The sequence below is a fragment of the Salvelinus namaycush genome, chromosome 34 (genome assembly GCF_016432855.1).
Source record: "Salvelinus namaycush isolate Seneca chromosome 34, SaNama_1.0, whole genome shotgun sequence".
Taxonomy (NCBI): domain Eukaryota; kingdom Metazoa; phylum Chordata; class Actinopteri; order Salmoniformes; family Salmonidae; genus Salvelinus; species Salvelinus namaycush.
Window position 1 is genome coordinate 24,297,751 of NC_052340.1, and position 21,422 is coordinate 24,319,172.

At 43.8% G+C, this 21,422-nt stretch overlaps 1 protein-coding gene across 1 annotated transcript; it reads right to left on the reverse strand.

The window, feature by feature from the left end:
* Positions 1-2,892: 2,892 nt before the first annotated feature.
* On the reverse strand, positions 2,893-15,311 carry LOC120029099 (beta-secretase 2-like). Its single transcript, XM_038974400.1, has 9 exons — positions 14,742-15,311; positions 7,692-7,780; positions 7,206-7,419; positions 6,512-6,643; positions 5,840-5,974; positions 5,397-5,498; positions 4,961-5,110; positions 4,644-4,812; positions 2,893-4,426 (listed from the first exon to the last, which is right to left on the reverse strand). The coding sequence occupies exons 1-9, from the start codon at positions 15,030-15,032 to the stop codon at positions 4,188-4,190; spliced, it is 1,521 nt and encodes a 506-aa protein (XP_038830328.1). The 5' UTR covers positions 15,033-15,311; the 3' UTR covers positions 2,893-4,187.
* Between the last annotated feature and the right edge of the window lie 6,111 nt (positions 15,312-21,422).

Below are 21,422 nucleotides of genomic sequence, written 5' to 3' on the forward strand. Positions count from 1 at the left end.
CCACTCAAATTCTGTTTACTCTGAATGACAAAATATATTTGAAGGTTAAGAAAAATAAAGACAATTGATGATCTATTATATCATGAAAGTATCAGGAGCCTAAATCATGTTTGATTTGATCACTTGCTCTGTTCATTCATGGTGTCATTCTGATTTCAGAACATCTTAACTTATAAACAAGATGTTTAAAGACAGTTGGATAAGGCTTTCACACTGCCACAGCAATGTACCTCTGTTCTGTTTCTATAAAAGTCAAACGAGTATCATACCAGTGGAATCATACAATTCCACTTATCCTGTACAAACATAGCAGTGACATCAAGGGTGTTCCTACGCTTTGAACAGATCATACAGAGGGTTTTCATGCCTTTATGTAACATGCTCTCTGACCTTGGTCAAACAAAACCTCCATTATATACCCCGCCTTTAGCTTTTGTTACTTCTAGGTTAGACCACTGCAATGCTTTACTTTCCGGCTACCCGGATAAAGCACTAAATAAACTTCAGTTAGTGCTAAATACGGCTGCTAGAATCCTGACTAGAACCAAGAAATTTGATCATATGATGATGATAAAATCTAAATGTAAATCAATAAAACAATTCAGGCTGTAATAACAAAATGTGGGAAAAGTTGAGGGTTGTGAATGCTTCCTGAAGGCACTGTAACTACTGACAATGTGAACTAAGCCAAATGGTTGTTTCCAATGACTAACATGGAGACATTTCTACCTTTTGAAATATTATTTTTTCTTTTTTTAATAAACAAATTTACCCTTCTGTGAAACAAATTAAGTCACATTTTTTTACACACTCCGTAGCTTCCCTACACTGGCTTCCTGTTAAGGCAAGGGCTGATTTCAAGGTTTTACTGTTAACCTATAAAGCGTTACATGGGCTTGCTCCTACCTATCTTTCCGAGTTGGTCTGCCGTACATACCTACACGTACGCTACGGTCACAAGACGCAGGCCTCCTAATTGTCCCTAGAATTTCTAAGCAAACAGCTGGAGGCAGGGCTTTCTCCTATAGATCTCCATTTTTATGGAATGGTCTGCCTACCCATGTGAGAGACGCAGACTCGGTCTCAACCTTTAAGTCTTTACTGAAGACTTATCTCTTCAGTAGGTCATATGATTGAGTGTAGTCTGGCCCAGGAGTGTGAAGGTGAACGGAAAGGCTCTGGAGCAACGAACCGCCCTTGCTGTCTCTGCCTGTCCGGTTTCCCTCTCTCCACTGGGATTCTCTGCCTCTAACCCTATTACAGGGGCTGAGTCACTGGCTTACTGCTGCTCTTCCATGCCGTTCCTAGGAGGGATGCGTCACTTGAGTGGGTTGAGTTACTGACGTGATCTTCCTGTCTGGGTTGGCGCCCCCCCTTGGTTTGTGCTGTGGTGGAGATCTTTGTGGGCTATACTCGGCCTTGTCTCAGGATTGTAAGTTGGTGGTTGAAGATATCCCTCTAGTGGTGCGGGGGCTGTGCTTTGGTAAAGTGGGTGGGATTATATCCATCATCGGATGGGGCCACAGTATCTCCTGACCCCTCCTGTCTCAGCCTCCAGTATTTATGCTGCAGTAGTTTGTGTCGGGGGGCTAGGGTCAGTTGGTTATATCTGGAGTACTTCTCTTATCCGGTGTCCTGTGTGAATTTAAGTATGCTCTCTAATTCTTTCTTTCTCTCTCTCGGAGGACCTGAGCCCTAGGACCATGCGTCAGGACTACCGGGCATGATGACTCCTTGCTGTCCCCAGTCCACCTGGCCTTGCTACTGTTCTGCCTGCGGCTATGGAACCCTGACCTGTCCCAGACCTGCTGTTTTCAACTCTCTAGAGACCGCAGGAGCGGTAGAGATACTCTTAATGATCGGCTATGAAAAGCCAACTGACATTTACTCCTGAGGTGCTGACTTGCTACACCCTCGATAACTACTGTGATTATTATTATTTGACCATGCTGGTCATTTATGAACATTTGAACATCTTGGCCATGTTCTGTTATAATCTCCACCCGGCACAGCCAGAAGAGGACTGGCCACCCCTCATAGCCTGGTTCCTCTCTAGGTTTCTTCCTAGGTTTTGGCCTTTCTAGGGAGTTTTTCCTAGCCACCGTGCTTCTACACCTGCATTGCTTGCTGTTTGGGGTTTTAGGCTGGGTTTCTGTACAGCACTTCGAGATATTAGCTGATGTACGAAGGGCTATATAACATAAACTTGATTTGATTTAAGTGGGTGAGTGTTGTGTATGTCCACGAGCACATTATGTGATAAAATGGCCTGTAATATATCAATACTGCTTATTCAGTTACAGAACAACAAGCTCAATGAAACTGCAGTTAATAGCATATAAATAGAAGAAACCCTCTAAGACTCTTGGATTGTGTATTGCACCATTCCTTAAATGTGACATGGACTCTATCTCCAAGGGATACAGTGGTGGCCCACTTGTGACAGAGAAGGACTCAGTATGGTGGCTGGTAGGGGACACAAGCTGGGGAGATGTCTGTGCCCAGAGGAACAAACCAGGCGTCTATGGAAACGTCGCCTTCTTCCTAGGCTGGATCTATGAACAAATGCAGGTATAAGAAACCATTAAATCCATTGTTGTGATTTACATGCATACACTTTTTAATAATGGGAAGTTGTAACTATGGTGTGTTTGGTTTTGCAGAAATAAAGATGAAAACTGAGAAATTACTGGTGGACAATCAGGATGAAATGGTGGAAACGTATTTTTTTCTGAATAGAAAAGCCAGAAAGAGATGTTTGTCTACTTTTTGTACGTACAGTGTGTCATCAGAAATTCCGACGCTATGTGCTACATATTGAATTTGTATATATGTATTAATTGAATCATTAAATTACTACTTCTACATCCTGATACTGTTTTGTGTAATATATACTGTACAGTTTGAAAAGTCGTTACATTTATGTATCACTTTGACCACCAGATGGTGCTTGAGTGTTCTTGGTAGTTCCTCTTGAGCTCAAGATTAGAGAAAGTGAACCTGAACCATGGTGCCCTCTACTTGTGTAACTCTTTCTTTAGTCATACTAGTCAAGTGAATGGTGGATTGTTTATCCAGGTTGAAGGCTGTTGGAATAGAGGCCGGTCCTATTATCACACTGGAATGAGAGAGCTGTTACTTTAATCTGGTCAATGTAATTATATACAATCACAACTTTGGCACTGATATAGTTAAAACACATTTAAACAAACATGATCATCATCTGCACCAACACCTTTGCAAAATATTTTCTTTAACTTTTGAAATCATGGGTAACTTTGGGTATTTAGAAAATATTAATTAGCATAGAAATATATGTGCCCACTAATGGCAAGTTTTTGAAATAATATTATACAATCACATTGACATTTCAAATATGTATAGCAGTAAAAGTACATAATTCAACAATGTCGTTACGAAATCCTATAACACAGTTGCAGTGATATTGATCTTCATATTTTTGATACTTTTGATCAGTATTTGAAAAGTGCAATTAAAAATGTTGCAAACCATGCTAGTTCCCATATGACAACATTGTAAACCAGAAGGGAAGTATGATATCAACCTAAGTGATTTTCTTACCCCAACATAATGTGTGCATCTTCAATTGTCTGAACTCCTGGTTGTGCTTTGTGAATGAAACTAAGAAACTGCTACGAAACATTCCTCCTTTTATCGCAGAGAAGAAGTTGCCATGAAATAATGGTATTGATACCTGTGGGGAACATTCAACAAACTTCAAAGCATCATTTACAATATCCTATTTTGAGTTGAGGCTTCTAAGAAGTAAAAAGAAACCTGACTGTTTAAGAGTTCTTGGGACCTTGTCTCTCAGCTGAGAGCAGTGTGCTTCACTACCATGTTGTAGGCAGTGGAGAATCAGCAGGTAATATGTGCAATAAGGGACTGGGCTGGCATAAGGATAGCATGATTCCTTTCTGCTACCCAACCTTCAGTCTTATAACATGTGTCTAAATTAATCAGAGGTTGATGTAAAATTGGAGTGCAAAGAACTGGTAACATCTAAGCTAAGTGTTCACTGGTCAAACTGGTTCATTTTTTCCCCCCATGATGTGTCCAGAGAACAGTCCTATTGGTCAGTGAAGCCCCAACCCCTCCCCTTTCCCAGCCTCAGTAGAACTGGGACTGCCGGTGGCCGCCGTCGTGTCACCCGAGGCCCGCCTCAGTCACTTGATGCGGTGGCGGACCAGCGAGGACTCATCAGTGATCTCGCTGGACCGGTCTCGGTGACGACAGGACAGGAGGAGGAGCAGGATGAGGAGTACGACAGCACAGACGGCCATCAGGGCATAGGAGATGACCCAGAGAAGGGGCTCCTTCAGCAGCCCTCCAGCAGCACAGTCAGATGCCACGTCTGCAGATGAGAAGGGCCCCAAGATCTCTGACACGGCTAGCCCACCGTTCACTAGAGAGAGGGAGGGTCCGGGGCTATAATGACTGACGTATTGTGGAATGCGATATTTTGGATATGAAGGGCACTTGACCAAGCAGATAAACATTTAATAGCCCAAAAAATTACATATTTTTTGATGCTAGAGCCATAACCATATTGTATTGGAAGACCAAGGCTTTATGTAAGACCCAATAATATCCTTTATGCCCTAAGTGTCTCCAGCCCTCACCTGCACATCTGCTGACAGCGAAGCCCACCCTCTTCTCAGCCCGGTCGAAGATGACGTAGAAGCCCTCCATGACGGTTGCTCCTATCACCAGGCCGTTGGCTGACGACGAGATGCCGAAGCGGAAGCAGGCCAGCCTACCGTCCACGTCTGTGATTCGCTGGATATACAGCTGCAGGGAGGAGCCACACAGACACACTAATGTCAATCAAAGAGCTGTCGGCAAACAGATCTAAAGCTCATAACAAGATGACGGATGTTGGTTGGAGTAAGCAAACAACAAAACACACGGGGGCAACATGGGGGACGTTTGTTGTCACCTGAGGGAGGATGGAGATTTTGAAGGACTGGCTGGTGTTGGTGGCTCTCAGGTAGATGGACAGTTTGGGGAAGAACCTCCACGGTGTCTCTCCCTTCAACCAGCAGGCCAGTTTAGTACCACCCCAGAACCCTGAGGTGAAGTCCTGGATCTAGTCCATAGAAAGACAGTGACTGATTGTTAAGACTCCAACAAAACTACTGAGTTGTGAAAAAAAGTGTACTTTTACATAGATGACTACACATTTTCTCTCAGATCTGTAGACCAGAACAAAGTTGGTCATATTGGGGTGGAAAAATACAGGCCATGGTCATACTGTATGAAAAGGAAATAACTTGCAGTGTCCTCAGTCTACACAGTTACTGAAGTGTCCTCAGACAACCAGGTAATCCTAGAAGTCCTTGGTCATTTGATCATGGGCACAGAGGCTGACATACCAGAGATGTTTTTGAGATGGCCTCCACCACAGCATTGAACACATTCACAGGCAGCCGCAGCAGAGTGGTTCCACTGTCCACTATGGCTTTATCCTGGTTGTACTGAGAGATAGAGAGAAGGAGAGAGAAGATGTATAAAGAAACGGGGAGACAAAAAAAAAAAAATCTTCAGTTACATGGTTTCCTTTCAGAAAGTCTTGATCAAACAAAAAGCTGAAATGTCCACCTTGGTTCCTGGAAGGCTTCAGAAACAGGATTAGCATATTGTTGTCTTTATTAACTGTTGCTTTATTTCCTCTTTCCAAACCGGCTCTACAGGCTAATCCACCAAGAATGCTGACTAGAAACAGCCTTAGGCTTAGGGCCAAGGTTAGTCTTTGTTCCTGACGTGTTGTGCAGATTGAAACATTTAGAAAACAACAGGGGGCCAGTCTGTCTCATACCTCTTTGCAGTCCAGGTTTAGATTCTGGTCCCCAACCTCCAGCTTTAATACTTCCACCTGATAGTACCACTCTTCCTTTATAGGGGTGTACCACATGGACCCCGAATACAATGTTGGTTCAACCCCTCCCATGACCTGAAACAAAACTGGGTTTTCATTCACCGTACAAATGACTGAATACAATGATAGCCTGAATAATATAATAAAACTACAATGGAATGCCTTGGCACAGTTTGGTATGGCATTGCAAACAGTGATTACACCCCACCATCTCTCCCACCTGCCCCTCTCAGAGGCTCACGTGGTCGGCTCGACCGCTCATATAACACCGACAGACCTGCTCTCGGCAGGGGGCTCTCTTAGCTTAATTAGCCACTCACTAACTAGATTGGGCGTCCAATGGGGAAACGCATTGAGAGGCGCAGAGACTTGCTAGCGATCATGTTTCTAAAAATGATCATGCCGCTCAGTCTCATCCGCCCTTGAAAGGTTTATCTGGTCTGGGCGTTGGGAGCAATATTATGCCAAGAGTCAGCCTAGCGTGCGTGAGATGAACAGCCTCAATAATCATCCTCTTTTGCAGTACAATAACCAGCCTTTGTAAGGAAGTCTCCCCCCCAGCATTCACTCCTCCCATACATAGCCTTTAGCTTTCTCCACCTGACTACTCACAAGACTTCCCCCCGCGGGGTCGGCAGTGGAGCTGTCTGACAACCCAGCTCCGCACATCTGGAGGGAGAACACATCTGGGATGCCTGTCTGTCGTACCATGGAGTTAAAGAAGGGCTCCACCGAGGAGTCAGGCTGAGAAACAGGAGACAAACACAAAACTTAGTATAAAACAGTGTAATGTCTTGGCTGTCCTATTGGTCAATAGTGAAGCTGTAAGCACAGAGAATGACAGCATAAAGTCTTATCAGTTATCACCGTGACTAAACAGGACCCCCCCATATACCTTGACTTCACATGGTGTATATGTCAAAGGCCAGATATATGCATGTGATGTTTGACAAACATTCTGCAAATCATCTGAACAAAAGCTGAGAACTGCAGTACAGAGTGGTCACCGTACGTTCTTGCATGTTAATGATTTAAAATGGTTGACCTCAAAATCTGCATAAGGCATACATTGTGTCAGCTCAGAATAGCCTCAGCCACCACGCCCCATGGGTCTATGTGATGATGAGAATATGAACAATATCATGTGTGTGAACCTTGATTTGCTCTTTGATAACATTCAGCAGCTCTTCATGCCCCACCACGCTTACGTACACCACTGTGCCAAATCAAACAGACATGGCGATAGGCATGGAACCCCTTCCTTCATATCCAGAGTCCCAGGGGCCACCAAGCCCACTCCCTTTACCTGAGCCAGCAGGGGGTAGGCCAGGCCCAGGATGCCCTGCCAGTTGACCCCCGGGAGGAAGAATCCGCCAGAGGAGAGGATGGTGGCGATGTTGATGGTGGGGGTGCCGGGGATGCTGGGAATGAGGACGCGGTCGGTGCCCAGCTCGCCCTCCCAGTTGCCCTGGGTGTACTTGACGGCCACGCCCCTGCCAGTGGACTGGTACGTACTGGAGCTGAACACAGGGAGGGACAGGGAGAGTAACCAGTACTCTTAGACAAAGGAAATCTTATCAAACGCATGCCTGAGCGAATTCTAAACAAAAATAAACACAATCAGATTGTTGTATAAATTATGAGATTGATGTGAAACACTGATTATTGAGTTAAGGCATTTTCTAATATTATTGGGGCCACCAAATATAATGTGTAGATAACGTAGGCTTCTTATTGACCTTATAGAAAGAGCTATTCCACTGAGAGCAAATATGAGAGCCTGATGACTCACAGTGCTGTGTTGAAGAAGTGTGTGATGAAGGGATGTGCTGCTGCAGCCACTGCAAAGTTACTGCTTCCTGTATCAACCAGGATATTCAGCTGAAAAACAAAAGAGAGTAGTGAGTACTTTATCAATCATTCAACCATCTGGGTTAAGCACACAGAACAACTCAACCCCATTCATCTTAATACACGCAATAAACACACAAACTGACTCACAGTCAGTAATCGTGCTTTGAGCTGAACAGGGTATTTACTATGCTTCTGACGTCTGAAGATGAAAAAAAAGCTCTCTGGTCTGGTAGTCTTTGGGAAAAACGTCCACCCATTGTTCCAGAGTCTAAATGTCCCTCCAACCTGGTATTTGTCGGCTGTGTGCGAGCAGGAGCAGAGCATGAGCTAGCAAAGCAGCAGTTGAGATGATGTTGTCTCAGGCATCAATTCAACGAGGGGGAACTAATGAGATAACCGACTTCTGTCACCTCGGTGACCGGCACAGAAGAGTCATTACTTAACATTCCTCATCATTAAAGAGGCCATAATAAACAGTGCCCTCCACGGCTCTCAAAATGAGTTTCTTTGCCATTTAAACATGACCTCAAATCATGTTAGGCTGCATACCTAGTCTTTAAGGCACTTTGGATTGATGGAAGAGAGGTAACAAAGGAAACACACAGGAATGCGGTCTGCTGGTGTGACATTCTACTTCCGGTGTCTTCCCTAAAGCAGCCTGAGGAAAACAGGATTTTCTGGATATTTGTTTCCATTCAACTAAAGCATGGGCTTCATCAAAGCTAAGAATAAGAAGCGACTTACTCAGAGATTTTAAATTGAAGACCTTACTTGACACCCAGACAGAACAAATGTAGCATTCTGCTCTCAATAAATAGGCTACTGAAGAGTATTCTGCATTCTTGTGTTGTCGACCCTGTTCTGAAAAAAACAGATGAGCAGGAAGTATTGATGACGGACAAACACTGAGTAAATAGGCCTAGCTATTCCTCACAATATACGGTAAACAAAAACCCTAGCGGGATCTACAGTACCTTCAGAAAGTATTCCTACCCCTTGACTTATTTCACATCTTGTGTTACAGCCTGAATTCAAAATGGACTAAATAAAAATTAATCTCGCTCATCTACACACAATACCGCATGTTTTTAGACATTTTTGCAGATGTATTGACAATGAAATACAAAAATATCTAATTTACATAACTATTCACATCCCTGAGTCAATCAATACATGTCAGTATCACCTTTGATAGTTATTACAGCTGTGAGCCTTTCTGGGTAAGTCTCTAAGCTCTTTGCCCACCTGGATTTTAAAATATTTGTATTATTCTTTTTTAAATTCTTCAAGTTCTGTCAAAACTGTAACTAGGTCACTCAGGAACATTCAATGTCATCTTGGTAAGCAACTCCAGTGTATATTTGGCCTTATGTTTTAGGTTATTGTCCTGCTGAAGGGTGAATTTGTCTCACAGTGTTGGAAAGCAGGCTGAACCATGTTTTCCTCTAGGATTTTGCCTGTGCTTAGCTCCATTCCATTTCTTTTTATCAACCCAAAAAATAGCCACCACCATGCTTGAAAATATGAACAGTGGTACTCAGTAATGTGTTGGACTTGCCCCAAACATAACACTTTTTATTCAGGACATAAAGTTCATTTTTTGCCCACATTTTTTGCAGTTTTACTTTAGTGCCTTATTGCAAACAGGTTGCATGTTTTGGAATATTTGTATTATGTACAAGCTTCCTTATTTTCACTCGGTCATTTAGGTTAGTATTGTGGAGTAACTACAATGCTTTTGATCCATCCTCAGTTTTCTATCACAGCCATTGAACTCTGTAACTGTTTTAAAGTCACCATTGGCCTCATGGTGAGATCCCTGAGCGGTTTCCATCCTCTCCAGCAACTGAGTTAGAAAGGACGCCTGTATCTTTGTAGTGACTGGGTGTATTGATACACCATCCAAAGTGTAACTAATAACTTCACCATGCTCAAACGGATATTGAATGTCTGTTTCTTTTATTTTTACCCATCTACCATTACCCTTCTTTGCGAGGCATCGGAAACCTCCCTGATCTTTGTGTTTGAAATTCACTGTCCGACTGAGGGACCGTACAGATAATTGTAGGTGTGTGGTACAGAGATGAGGTATTCATTAAAAAAAATGAAACACTATTATTGCACACAGAGTCTATGCAACTTAAGTACATTTTTACTCCTGAACTTATTTAGGCTTGTCATAACAAAGGGGTTGAACACTTGACTCCAGATATTTAAGTTTTTTATTTTAAATTAATTAGTAAGCATTTCTAAAAACATAATTCCACTTTGACATTATGGGGTATTGTGTGTAGGCCAGTGACACAAAATCTAAATTTAATCCAATTTAAATTCAGGCTGTAACACAAGACAATGTGGAAAAAGTCAAAGGGTGTGAATACTTTCTGAAGGCACTGTACTTCCTTAAAGCTCTATGTTGCGTCCCTATCTGTGTTTCCTAGTTGGACTGGCCGAAGTCCCACCACCGTGGCTCTGACATCTGAAACCCTACTGCCACCACACCGATGGCAGCAATCCACTCACGCTGGGCCCAAACTGGACAGACCATCCTGACGCAGCCTGTTGGGGAAAAATAGGGGCATTTCTTTGCACCTCCAACCCTCTCAATCCTCTTCCGTACTCCCCTAGCCTGGCTGGGCCACTGCCAGGCAAATCCCTCCTCTTCTCCATCCCTGAGCCAGCGCGGCGGCCTGGTCGCCTGTGGTTGAGGCCTGCCTGGCTAATTAGCAGAGGCTCAGTGGCGGGGACGTACATCTGCTACCTGTTTGTACCAATTACCAGATGTGAGGCACTCCAGCCAACACCTCAGCCTTGCTGTGACGGGGCTAACAGATGTGGCAATTAGTGGATCATTTGAATAACGCCTTGTTTAACATCAGGCCTCTAATTACATCCTACTGTAGATAGAACTGTTTGAGGTTTGGTGTTATTGTGCCCCCTCCCCTTGTTCTCTCTTTCTCTCCGCTCCACATTCTCTCTCCCCTCCCTACCTCCCCTCTTCTCTCCCCTCCCTACCATTTTCTCTCCCCACCTACCCTCTTCTCTTCTCTCCCTGCCTCCCATCTTCTCACACCTTCCCTATTCTGTTCTCTCCCCTCCCTACCTTCCCACTCCTCTTCTCTCCCTACCTTCCCCCTTCTCTTCCTTCCCTACCATCTTCCTCCTCTCCTCTCCTCTCCCCTCCTCTCCCTACCTTCCCTACCCTCTTCCTCCTCTCCCCTCTTCTGTTCCCTCCCCTCCACCCCATCCCTCTTCTCTCCTCTTTCTACCTACTGTCATGACGTTGGCCTGGGGGTAGGTTTATGACAGTCATAAATAACTCTTCCCCCCTTTTTCCTCTCCCTACTCTACTGATGTGACATTAGAAAACCCCTTGGTTAACATAGAGATTCTGGGAACATCAGAAGTTGGGGGGAAATGAACTATATTCTGGTAATCCGACCAATTGAACATATGCGGTGGTACTTAAGGTATATTATGTCAGTTCGGTTGTCATCTGGCACATTCTCATCAATGATAGAATGACAAACTCTACTGTGGAAAGTCTACACATCAGAGTTATCAGATTCACATGGAATTGTTGTTCAATTCAAATGTTTGAATATGAAATTATTGGTGAAGAGATGAAATGTAATTTTAGCTTCCAAATGAGAGATTTGGGTTTTCATAAGGTTAGGGCTCTGCTCAACCAGTGGCCCGCCCCTGTGAAGAGACATGGGTTATAAACTTTTCAGACACACCCTTCTCCCTCCACTATATAAGCCATTGACGAAAATGTAACTTCCTGTTCCAGGGATGTGAGGACGACGGTCCGATGTCAGAAGGGTTCAGATAACATGTCAACTACAGAACTAAGCCAACCTCAGCATGAGCTTTGGTTGCGAATGGTATGAACTTTGAACTCTTATTCACTATAGAAGTGACACCTCCTAGACGTTGAGTTAGCAACAGCAGCTGCAAACGTAAATTAGGACAGACAAGAGTATCCCGTCTACCACCCAATGACGTTACTACAACGTATTCAATTTACCAGCAGCAGAGACATTCTTCAAAGGACAAAGGACCCGGTTGGGAAACACGGCCTTCCGTCTACCACCAACCTACCGAAGCGCAGCTCAGAGTAAATATTTATTGCATTTTCCTTTTCCAAATGGGCGGTAATTTAGAATGCATAAGATATTGTATTTACGATAGCAGAGCTTCGCCCTTTGTTCCTCAGTCTTCCCGCTCTTTCACTCAAACCCAGCTCCTTTTCTTTTGTGTAACAACCTGTCATATCTGTTCCGCCCGCTAGGGACGTTTTCCTTTATGATGTAATTTGTAATCAAGGTATGATTCATTGTGTATATGTAATTCTGTGTGATTAGTTAGGTATTTAGTAAATAAATAATTAAACCCAATTTTGTATTGCTGATTCAACTTGTTAGCCAGGGTTCGTGAAGATAACCAAGAATTTACAACTTTTAGATGAGACTGAAATAAGGTGACGATTAATATTGACTGCTATTGATGTAAAATATTACTAGGTCTTTAAGAGTTTATTCGGAAGATAACAGCTCTATAAATATTATTTTGTGGTGCCCCTCCTCTCTAGTTAATTACATTTACATGATTAGTTCAATCAGGTAATATTAATTACGGAGAAAGTATTTTATAGAATAGCATGTCATAACACTTAATCCGGCATAGCCAAAGACACGACACTACCCTCTTCTCTCCCCTCCCTACCGCCCCTCTTCTCCCTTCCGTACCCTATTCCTCCTCCCTACCTTCCCACTCCTCTTCTCTCCCTACCTTCCCTCTTCTCTTCTCTCCCTACCTCCCCTCGTCTCTTCCTACCTCCCCTTTTCTCTCTCCTCCCTACCTTCCTCCCCTCTCCTCTCCCTACCTCCCCTCCGTACCCTATTCCTCCTCTCCTCTCCCCTCTTCTCTTCTCACACCTTCCCTCTTCTCACCTCTCCCCTCCTCTCCCAACCTCGCCTCTTCTCTCCTCTCCCTTCCCAACCTCTCCTCTTCTCGCCTCTCCCCTCCCTCCCAACCTCGCCTCTTCTCTCCTCTCCCCTCCCCTCCCTACCTCGCCTTTTCTCTCCTCTCCCCTCCCTACCTCCCCTCTTCTCTCCTCTCCCTTCCCAACCTCTCCTCTTCTCGCCTCTCCCCTCCCTCCCAACCTCGCCTCTTCTCTCCTCTCCCCTCCCCTCCCTACCTCGCCTTTTCTCTCCTCTCCCCTCCCAACCTCGCCTCTTCTCTCCTCCCCTCCCTACCTTCCTCCCCTCTCCTCTCCCTACCTCCCCTCCGTACCCTATTCCTCCTCTCCCCTCTTCTCTTCTCACACCTTCCCTCTTCTCACCTCTCCCCTCCTCTCCCAACCTCGCCTCTTCTCTCCTCTCCCCTCCCTACCTCGCCTTTTCTCTCCTCTCCCCTCCCTACCTCGCCTCTTCTCTCCTCTCCTCTCCCCTCCCTACCTCGCCTCTTCTCTCCTCTCCCCTCCCAACCTTGCCTCTTCTCGCCTCTTCTCACCTCTCCCCTCCCAACCTCGCCTCTTCTCTCCTCTCCCTTCCCAACCTCTCCTCTTCTCGCCTCTCCCCTCCCTCCCTCCCTCCCAACCTCGCCTCTTCTCTCCTCTCCCCTCCCTACCTCGCCTTTTCTCTCCTCTCCCCTCCTCTCCCCTCCCTACCTCGCCTCTTCTCTCCTCTCCCCTCCCAACCTTGCCTCTTCTCGCCTCTTCTCACCTCTCCCCTCCCAACCTCGCCTCTTCTCTCCTCTCCCTTCCCAACCTCTCCTCTTCTCGCCTCTCCCCTCCCTCCCTCCCTCCCAACCTCGCCTCTTCTCTCCTCTCCCCTCCCTACCTCGCCTTTTCTCTCCTCTCCCCTCCCTACCTCCCCTCTTCTCTCCTCTCCCTTCCCAACCTCTCCTCTTCTCGCCTCTCCCCTCCCTCCCAACCTCGCCTCTTCTCTCCTCTCCCCTCCCCTCCCTACCTCGCCTTTTCTCTCCTCTCCCCTCCCAACCTCGCCTCTTCTCTCCTCCCCTCCCCACCTCGCCTTTTCTCTCCTCTCCTCTCCCCTCCCAACCTCGCCTCTTCTGTCCTCTCCCCTCCCCTCCCTACCTCGCCTTTTCTCTCCTCTCCCCTCCCTACCTCGCCTCTTCTCGCCTCTCCCCTCCCAACCTCGCCTATTCTCTCCCCTCCCCTCCCCTCCCTACCTCTCCTCTCCCCTCCCCGCCTCTTCTCTCCTCACCTCGCCTCTTCTCTCCTCTCCCTACCTCTTCTCCCTCCCTCGCCTCTTCTCTCCCTCCCTCGCCTCTTCCCACCCACGCCTCTTCTCTTCTCTCTTCTCCCCTCGCCTCTTCTCTCCTCTCCCCTTCTCTCCCTACCTCGCCTCTTCTCTCCTCTCCCTACCTCGCCTCTTCTCTCCTCTTCCCACCCTCGCCTCATCCCTCCCCCCCTCCCACCCACCCTAGCCTCTCTCTCTCTCAGCCTAGTGGTTAGAGCGCTGGACTAGTAACCGAAAGGTTGCTAGATCGAATCCCCGAGCTGACAAGGTAAAAAAAATCTGTCGTTCTGCCCCTGAACAAGGCAGTTAACCCACTGTTCCTAGGCCGTCATTGAAAATCATTTGTTCTTAACTGACTTGCCTAGTTAAATAAAGTTTTTTTTAAAATGCCAAGAGTGTGCAAAGCTGTCATCAAGTCAAAGGGTGGCTATTTGAAGAATCTCAAAAATATTTTGATTTGTTAAAAAAAAAAAATGGGTTACTACATGATTCCATATGTGTTATTTCATAGTTTTGATGTCTTCACTATTATTCTACAATGTAGAAAATAGTCAAAAGAAAAACTCTTGAATGAGTAGGTGTTCTAAAACTTTTGACTGGTAGTGTGTGTATGCATATCTCCTTCATTTGAAAACATTTGGACTGTTATACCAAAGAGGTCAAGAAATGTATTCCACATTGAAAATTTAAGAACAACAATAGGTCATATTCTCATATACCTTTTGACCAGGGGTACCCAGTGTCATCTCCATGTAGTAACCTCTGCCAGAGTCGCCTTGTAAGTTATTGACCATGTCCAAAAAGTTCACTATTCCAGCTGGATCAGATGCCAGGGACAGTCCATTTCCTGAGGCTTGTATTCGTTTCATAGGAGTTAAATCCAAATCTAAAGAAGAGTTAAACGTCCCTATAAATATTTTAAGTGGAATGGTATAGAGAGATTTTGCCATTCCAAAACAGAGCATGATAAATAATGCACTAAAAGGAATAGAACCTTTATGGTAAGCCATGGCAAATATTATTTTGGGCAAGTCAAACTTCAGAAGAATTCCAGCGCCTTGTTCAAAGTTTGCTCCTTAGTTTTCAGCTTGGCCAACATGAAACCTACAGTGCGGTAATCATGGTGAACGTGATGTCCCGACAACGACGCTAAAGAAACTCATAAGAAACAACTCCGGCTTTACATTTAGACGCTTGGCATTTAGACGTTTACTCCTCTCTCTGAAAGTTGTTCACCACTTTATTATTTTAGATTACTTCCTGAAATCCATATCGCGGATGTGACGAGATTTTTGTTGGTCAAGGACGATTTGCTTGGAGGGCGCCTATGGGGCGCACCATAGAGATAGATAGAGCACTTATCTTTATATATGTTCCATTATAGCGTCTGTGACACCACGGGCAGCGCCACTGAGGCTACAACCCATAGGCATCCCCACCTAGATGACTACTTAGACTACTTTAAAATGGTGGAAGCATGCTGGAGGTCCTGCCCATGCTAAAACTGCCTTTTGGCCACTAGAGGCCTCTATCAGCCTTTGAATTTCATTTATTTTATTTTGGGTAACAGACAACATATACAACAATATGTACAATGTGGACCCAGACGATATCACTTGAAAGTATTAATTAATATGCTTATTTCCAAAGTGGTCCTCGATGGTAAAAACAATATCACATATAATGATTAAAAGGCAAGACAAAATTACAAACAACCATAAATACATTCATTTATATTGACATCCTAAAAAGTGGCACGATTCACTGCACTCTCCCTAACCCTAAAAATCATCCATATTCATTTCACATTAAAACAATCTATTAATTGCATATCAGGACTCCCGAGTGGCGCAGTGTTCTAAGGCACTACATCTCAGGGCTAGAGGAGTTACTACAGACCCTGGTTCGATTCCAAGCTCTATCACAACCAGCCGTGATTGGGAGTCCCACAAGCCGACGCACAATTGGCCAAGCATTGTCCTGGTTAAGGGTAGGCAGTCATTGTAAATAAGAATTTGTTCTTAATTAACTGACTTGCCTAGTTAAATAAAGGTTAAATAAAAATGAAATCATACCGATCCTTCAAATAAATACACCTGACCAGCAGTAGGGGGCAGAACTGTTTACTTTTGGGATTTTACAAGACAACACTAGCTCTGGTATTGTAACTGTATTGATGATAGACCATATCAATGTGGTTTTTCATATAACCTGGGGCACGATCATTTAAGATGTTAAACATATGATTCAGTTTAAGTTGGTCCACTCTGGACTCCAAAGGCAACAAGCCCACCTCTCAGAACTCCTGTACCCCTATGTGGGTCCTAGGGGGGACATTCAGCATATACCTGATAACATTATTTTGCATGACCTGCATTCTCTTTTTCAGCTTTTTTGATAGCCCACTATACCAAGCAGAGCAGCATAATCAAAATGACACTGAATCAAGGTTGAGACAAGCAGTTTCTTAACTTTAATATCTAGTGTTACACTATAAAACTGTCAATTTGTTCGCCATTTTCATTGATTTTTTTTAGCAGCAATCAGGTCTCCAGAAAGAGATTGATCTAGGGACACACCAAGAGAATTTACACTTGTTTTAGATTCAATCTCCTTCCCTGCACAGTTTACCTTTATCTTGTCAGCCCTAAGCAATCTATGTTTTGTTCCAAACAAAATAGATTCAGTTTTTCCCATATGTAGCAACAATTTGATGTCAGTCAACCAATCTCCCTTTAAAGGCCCAGAGCCGTCAAAAACATGATTTCTTTCTGTGTTTTGTATATATTTCCACACCTTGAGATTGGAATAATACTGTAAAATTGTGAACATGATAATAATGCCATTTTAGTGTAAGAGCTGTTTGAAAAGACCGGCTGAAATTTCAGTCTGTTTTGGTGGGATGGAGTGACATCACCATGCATTAAATTAGTTAATAGACCAATAAGAAAGAGAGTTCCAAACCTCTCTACCAATAACAGCTATTTTTCTGTTTTCCCCTCCCCACTCAGATCACTCCCAGACTAACCTAACATAGCAGGCATAAAAGAAATGCATGAAACTAGTTCCCCTACATACTGGTGTTGAGGAGAAGAGAACAAACTATCGGGGGAGGTTCTCTTCTGCATTGTCAACCAATCCAGTAAATGTGGAGGAGATGTTAAGATAGAGTGCCACCTTGTTAAAAGGATCTGACCCTTTTTTTCAATTTAGCCTAAAATGACATACCCAAATCTAGCTACCTGTAGCTCAGGACCTGAAGCAAGGATATGCATATTCTTGATACCATTTGAAAGGAAACACTTTTAAGTTTGTGGAAATGTGAAATTAATGTAGGAGAATATAACACGTTAGATCTGGTAAAAGATAATACAAAGAAAAAACATGTCATTTTAAAAATATTTTTGTACCATCATCTTTGAAATACAAGAGAAAGGCCATAATGTATTATTCCAGCCCAGGCGCAATTTAGATTTTGCCCACTAGATGGCAGCAGTGTATGTGCAAACTTTTAGACTGATCCAATGAACCATTGCATATCTGTTCAAAATGTTGTATCAAGACTACCTAAATGTGCCTAATTGGTTTATTAATACATTTTCAAGTTATAATTGTGCACTCTCCTCATAGAATGGTATTCTTTCACTGTAATAGCTACTGTAAATTGGACAGTCCAGTTAGATTAACAAGAATTTAAGCTTTCTGCCCAGATATGTCTATGTCCTGGGAAATGTTCTTGTTACTTACAACCTCATGCTAATCCCATTAGCCTACGTTAGCTCAACCGTCCCGCGGGGGGACACCGATCCCGTAGAGCAGGGGTGTCAAACTCATTCCACGGAGGGCCTAGTGTCTGCAGGTTTTTGGTTTTTCCTTTCAATAAAGCCCTAGACAACCAGGTGTGGGGAGTTCCTAACTAATTAGTGATGTTAATTCATCAATCAAGTACAAGGGAGGAGCGAAAACCCGCAGACACTCGGCCCCCCGTGGAATGAGTTTGACACCTGTGCCGTAGAGGTTAACTTCCAAAAGCGGAAGTCACATCATAGGCTCTCTTTCCATTTCCCCTGAAAACCGGAACATCCGGTGGTTGAGGACTTGGCAAAGGCCACTCCCAGACAGTTGCAGCAAAATTTTAGCTTGAGAAATTGTCTTTTCTAAGAAGCAATTTTTCTTTTTGTCCATTTTAATTGAAAACAATCACAGTAAGGTACTTAATGGTTACCCGGAAATGATATGAGGATAAAAACAGCAGCATTGGACCTTTAAAAGGGATTTATGTGCTGTATGGCTAGTCTTTAGCTAGAGGAAAAAATAATAATGTTTTTTTCATTGAGGACATTTTTTGTAAAATACAAAATAAATAGGCATACGTGAGCTTATATTGTAAATGGCAGAATTATATGGAAATTATTTAGTATTTGTCAAAGGTGAAACAGAAGTTTGCCACATAATGACCCACGTGCACAGAGAGGTGTTATTGTCCTATTTGCATTGTGTTCTGGATTGACCCTTGCCCTCCTCGTCCTACCGCAGGCAACAACTGCTGATCCACATGATTGCTTAAAAATTACACAATCATCTGCTGCAAAGTGTCATTAAGGTGGATTCCCTTTAGGCCCTGTCTCACTCACTTGACCAATGTGGTGGATGACCAGCAAACCATCCAGTCTGTCTCTGTCACCACAAGTGGAGGGAGGGAGACCGTAGTTGTCAGAGGGATCAATATGACACACTACATCACCACGCTTCATTCTCTTAGAGCAGCACAGAGACAGGCATTGTCTCCCCGCACAGCCCCAATGAGTTCCACTTGGGCTAAAACAGTTCCAGTGTCACATGTCCTCAATGAAGTTCCACAGCCTACAACCTGGGAAAATCGTTTACCAATCTGCTCCATAGCAATACAGCTGCATGCACTATAGGGCCTATGTGCTCACATGACATAATCAAATGGTGCCTACTATGGATATCACCATTTATATAACACCTGATGTTCATGTAAATAAAATGTACGCAATGTTAGCATCAATGCTTTCCTTTGGCCTCTGCCTTTTAAGTCAAGAAATGTATTCCAGGCAGTCTGCAAGTCAACATTTCAGTTGTAACATCTCCACATTAAATGTGGTATGAAATTAAACAGAAAGAAAGGTTACATTTTACATTTTTTATGAAATATTTGTAGATCCATGCCATGATTTATATGCCAGGTTGAAATTCTGTTGATTGGCCAAAATTATACCTGTCACTTTAAGTATGGGGTCATGTGAGTAGGGATAAGAAAGCAAAATGGCTGTGGTATGAAAACAATGAATACAATGTTTGTTTGAAAACATAATAGTTCAGTAATTATCCTTTGGATAATTTGCCTGGAAAAATGTTATGATATTTTTTTAGAATTTAATTGAATTGGTTCTGGCTCTGGCTCTGGCTCTGCTGGAATTGGTCTTGTGTTTTCTTGGTCTGCATTATATCCTTCTTAGCTTCCTGGAAAGACATTATTATCATAAACTCATAGCACCCTTATGGTCATTTATAATTTTGACTGTGTGTGTCTTTGTGCAGGGCCTCAATGGGCCTGTTGTCCATCATGAGAACTCAGACAATCAGAACAAAGAGAGCTTTAAATTCTTCCTTGCACACATTGAGGGGATTTGATTAAGCTGCCCCAGGTTGAACTGGGCTATGGCCCGTCTTGTGACAGGGCGAAGCCCGTGTGGGAGGTGCACTCTGCTAAAACGGACCGGTAATCTGCACCGCTCTGTCATATTGTCAACAATGCAGCATGGTGCATCTCTTTTCCATAAAATATATGTTAGCATTTTCATACTAGTTTTCATTGGGAAGGCAAAAAGCGTTTTTATCGAAAACAATCACTTTTGCATGTGAAAACACAGAATCCTACTTATTACTCCATGTGCTTAATCTATGTCACTTGTTTTGTTATGCTAACCTGATACGAAAAGTCAAATATGACAAAACTATATCACATTTAGTCATAACCCGGTTTACCCAGGGCGTGCCGGGGGCATTAATCGAATCCCCTCACTACCTTATTGCTGCTCCACCAATGACCAGAAGAGGGCAATCCTGTCCATTACCTTGCTCCCATGTAAACTGGAGGCGCTGTGACATACTGGTGAGCAAATTAGTCAGATTATGGGAGTAAACAGCCTCACAGTGCTGTGCAAAGCTTCTTCAGAGGAACATCGGTTCCTAATCCTCACAGAGATCTGATCACTATGTCTGATGAGAGACCGGAGAGATGACCACACAGAGAAAGAAAAACAGCTCTTCCTTCATATCACCCCCTGCCCCCTCCACCTCTTTCATCATCACAATACACCCACAGCTCCACCCAATCACCTTCAGAGTAGCCATCTCCCAATCTTTACAATGAATACATGTCAAATTATAGAGTTTATATGTACATATATTTCTAGATTAAATGACATTTCTCAGCCTAACACATTACAAGTCAGGTACACGTAAACATATGCTGAGAACTTTTTTGGTTCATACTATGATAATTTGATTGCACACATCATGATTGTATAATACAGTATTAGCTGTAGTAGTTGTGTGCATTGCATACTCAGGCTGCAATGATCAGATCTGTGTAATAACTAGGCATTATTGGTGTCTTTCACTCTTGTGGTCACTGGTCATTATGACCACAGTTGACAGCATCCTCTGAATTGGCTTCACACAATGGCCCTAGAGTTGTCCACCTGTTATGCTTGCCTGTCCTTCCCTCCATCCACCTCACCCCATTGCCTTAGCCAGAGCACAACAATGGTGCAATCAGCATGCCTTGTGCAACAGGCCTAATGACTAGGACATCTCTAAGTACATAATGCTCGTCTTAGACGCTGTGCATCTGTTGGCATTTCCATGTGACATTGGATACTGTGTAATTACAGCCAGGAAAGAGCTGGACAAGCTGGGATTAAAGGGGAAGAAGCGTAATGACCTGGCCACATGTTTCTGCTGCAAATCTAATTTTCTACCCTCACCCTGCCTGCGCCTTTTTATTGGACAGGCAATAGCATTGTTTGTATGGAGATTCTCAGCCTACCTACTCTGCTTCAGATTATTGTGGAGGTCAGAAAGTCTGTAATGCCTCATACTTGTTGCAAAGAGATACGAATCACATTTTACTATTCGTTGCCCTACAGAAATATTTATACTTAAAGTCACTCGCTGACCCTTAAAATGGGGATTATTGGGGACACATATGATACGTAGTAGGATATAGCAGCACAGCAGTCCCTGTAGGAGTCAGGATCACTACCCTTACCCATCTTTTGCAGCAGTATTACACACACACACACACACACCATCTGTGTTAGCATGGTGCCCGCCAGATGCGCACAGCAGCTCAACACAGATGTTCCCAT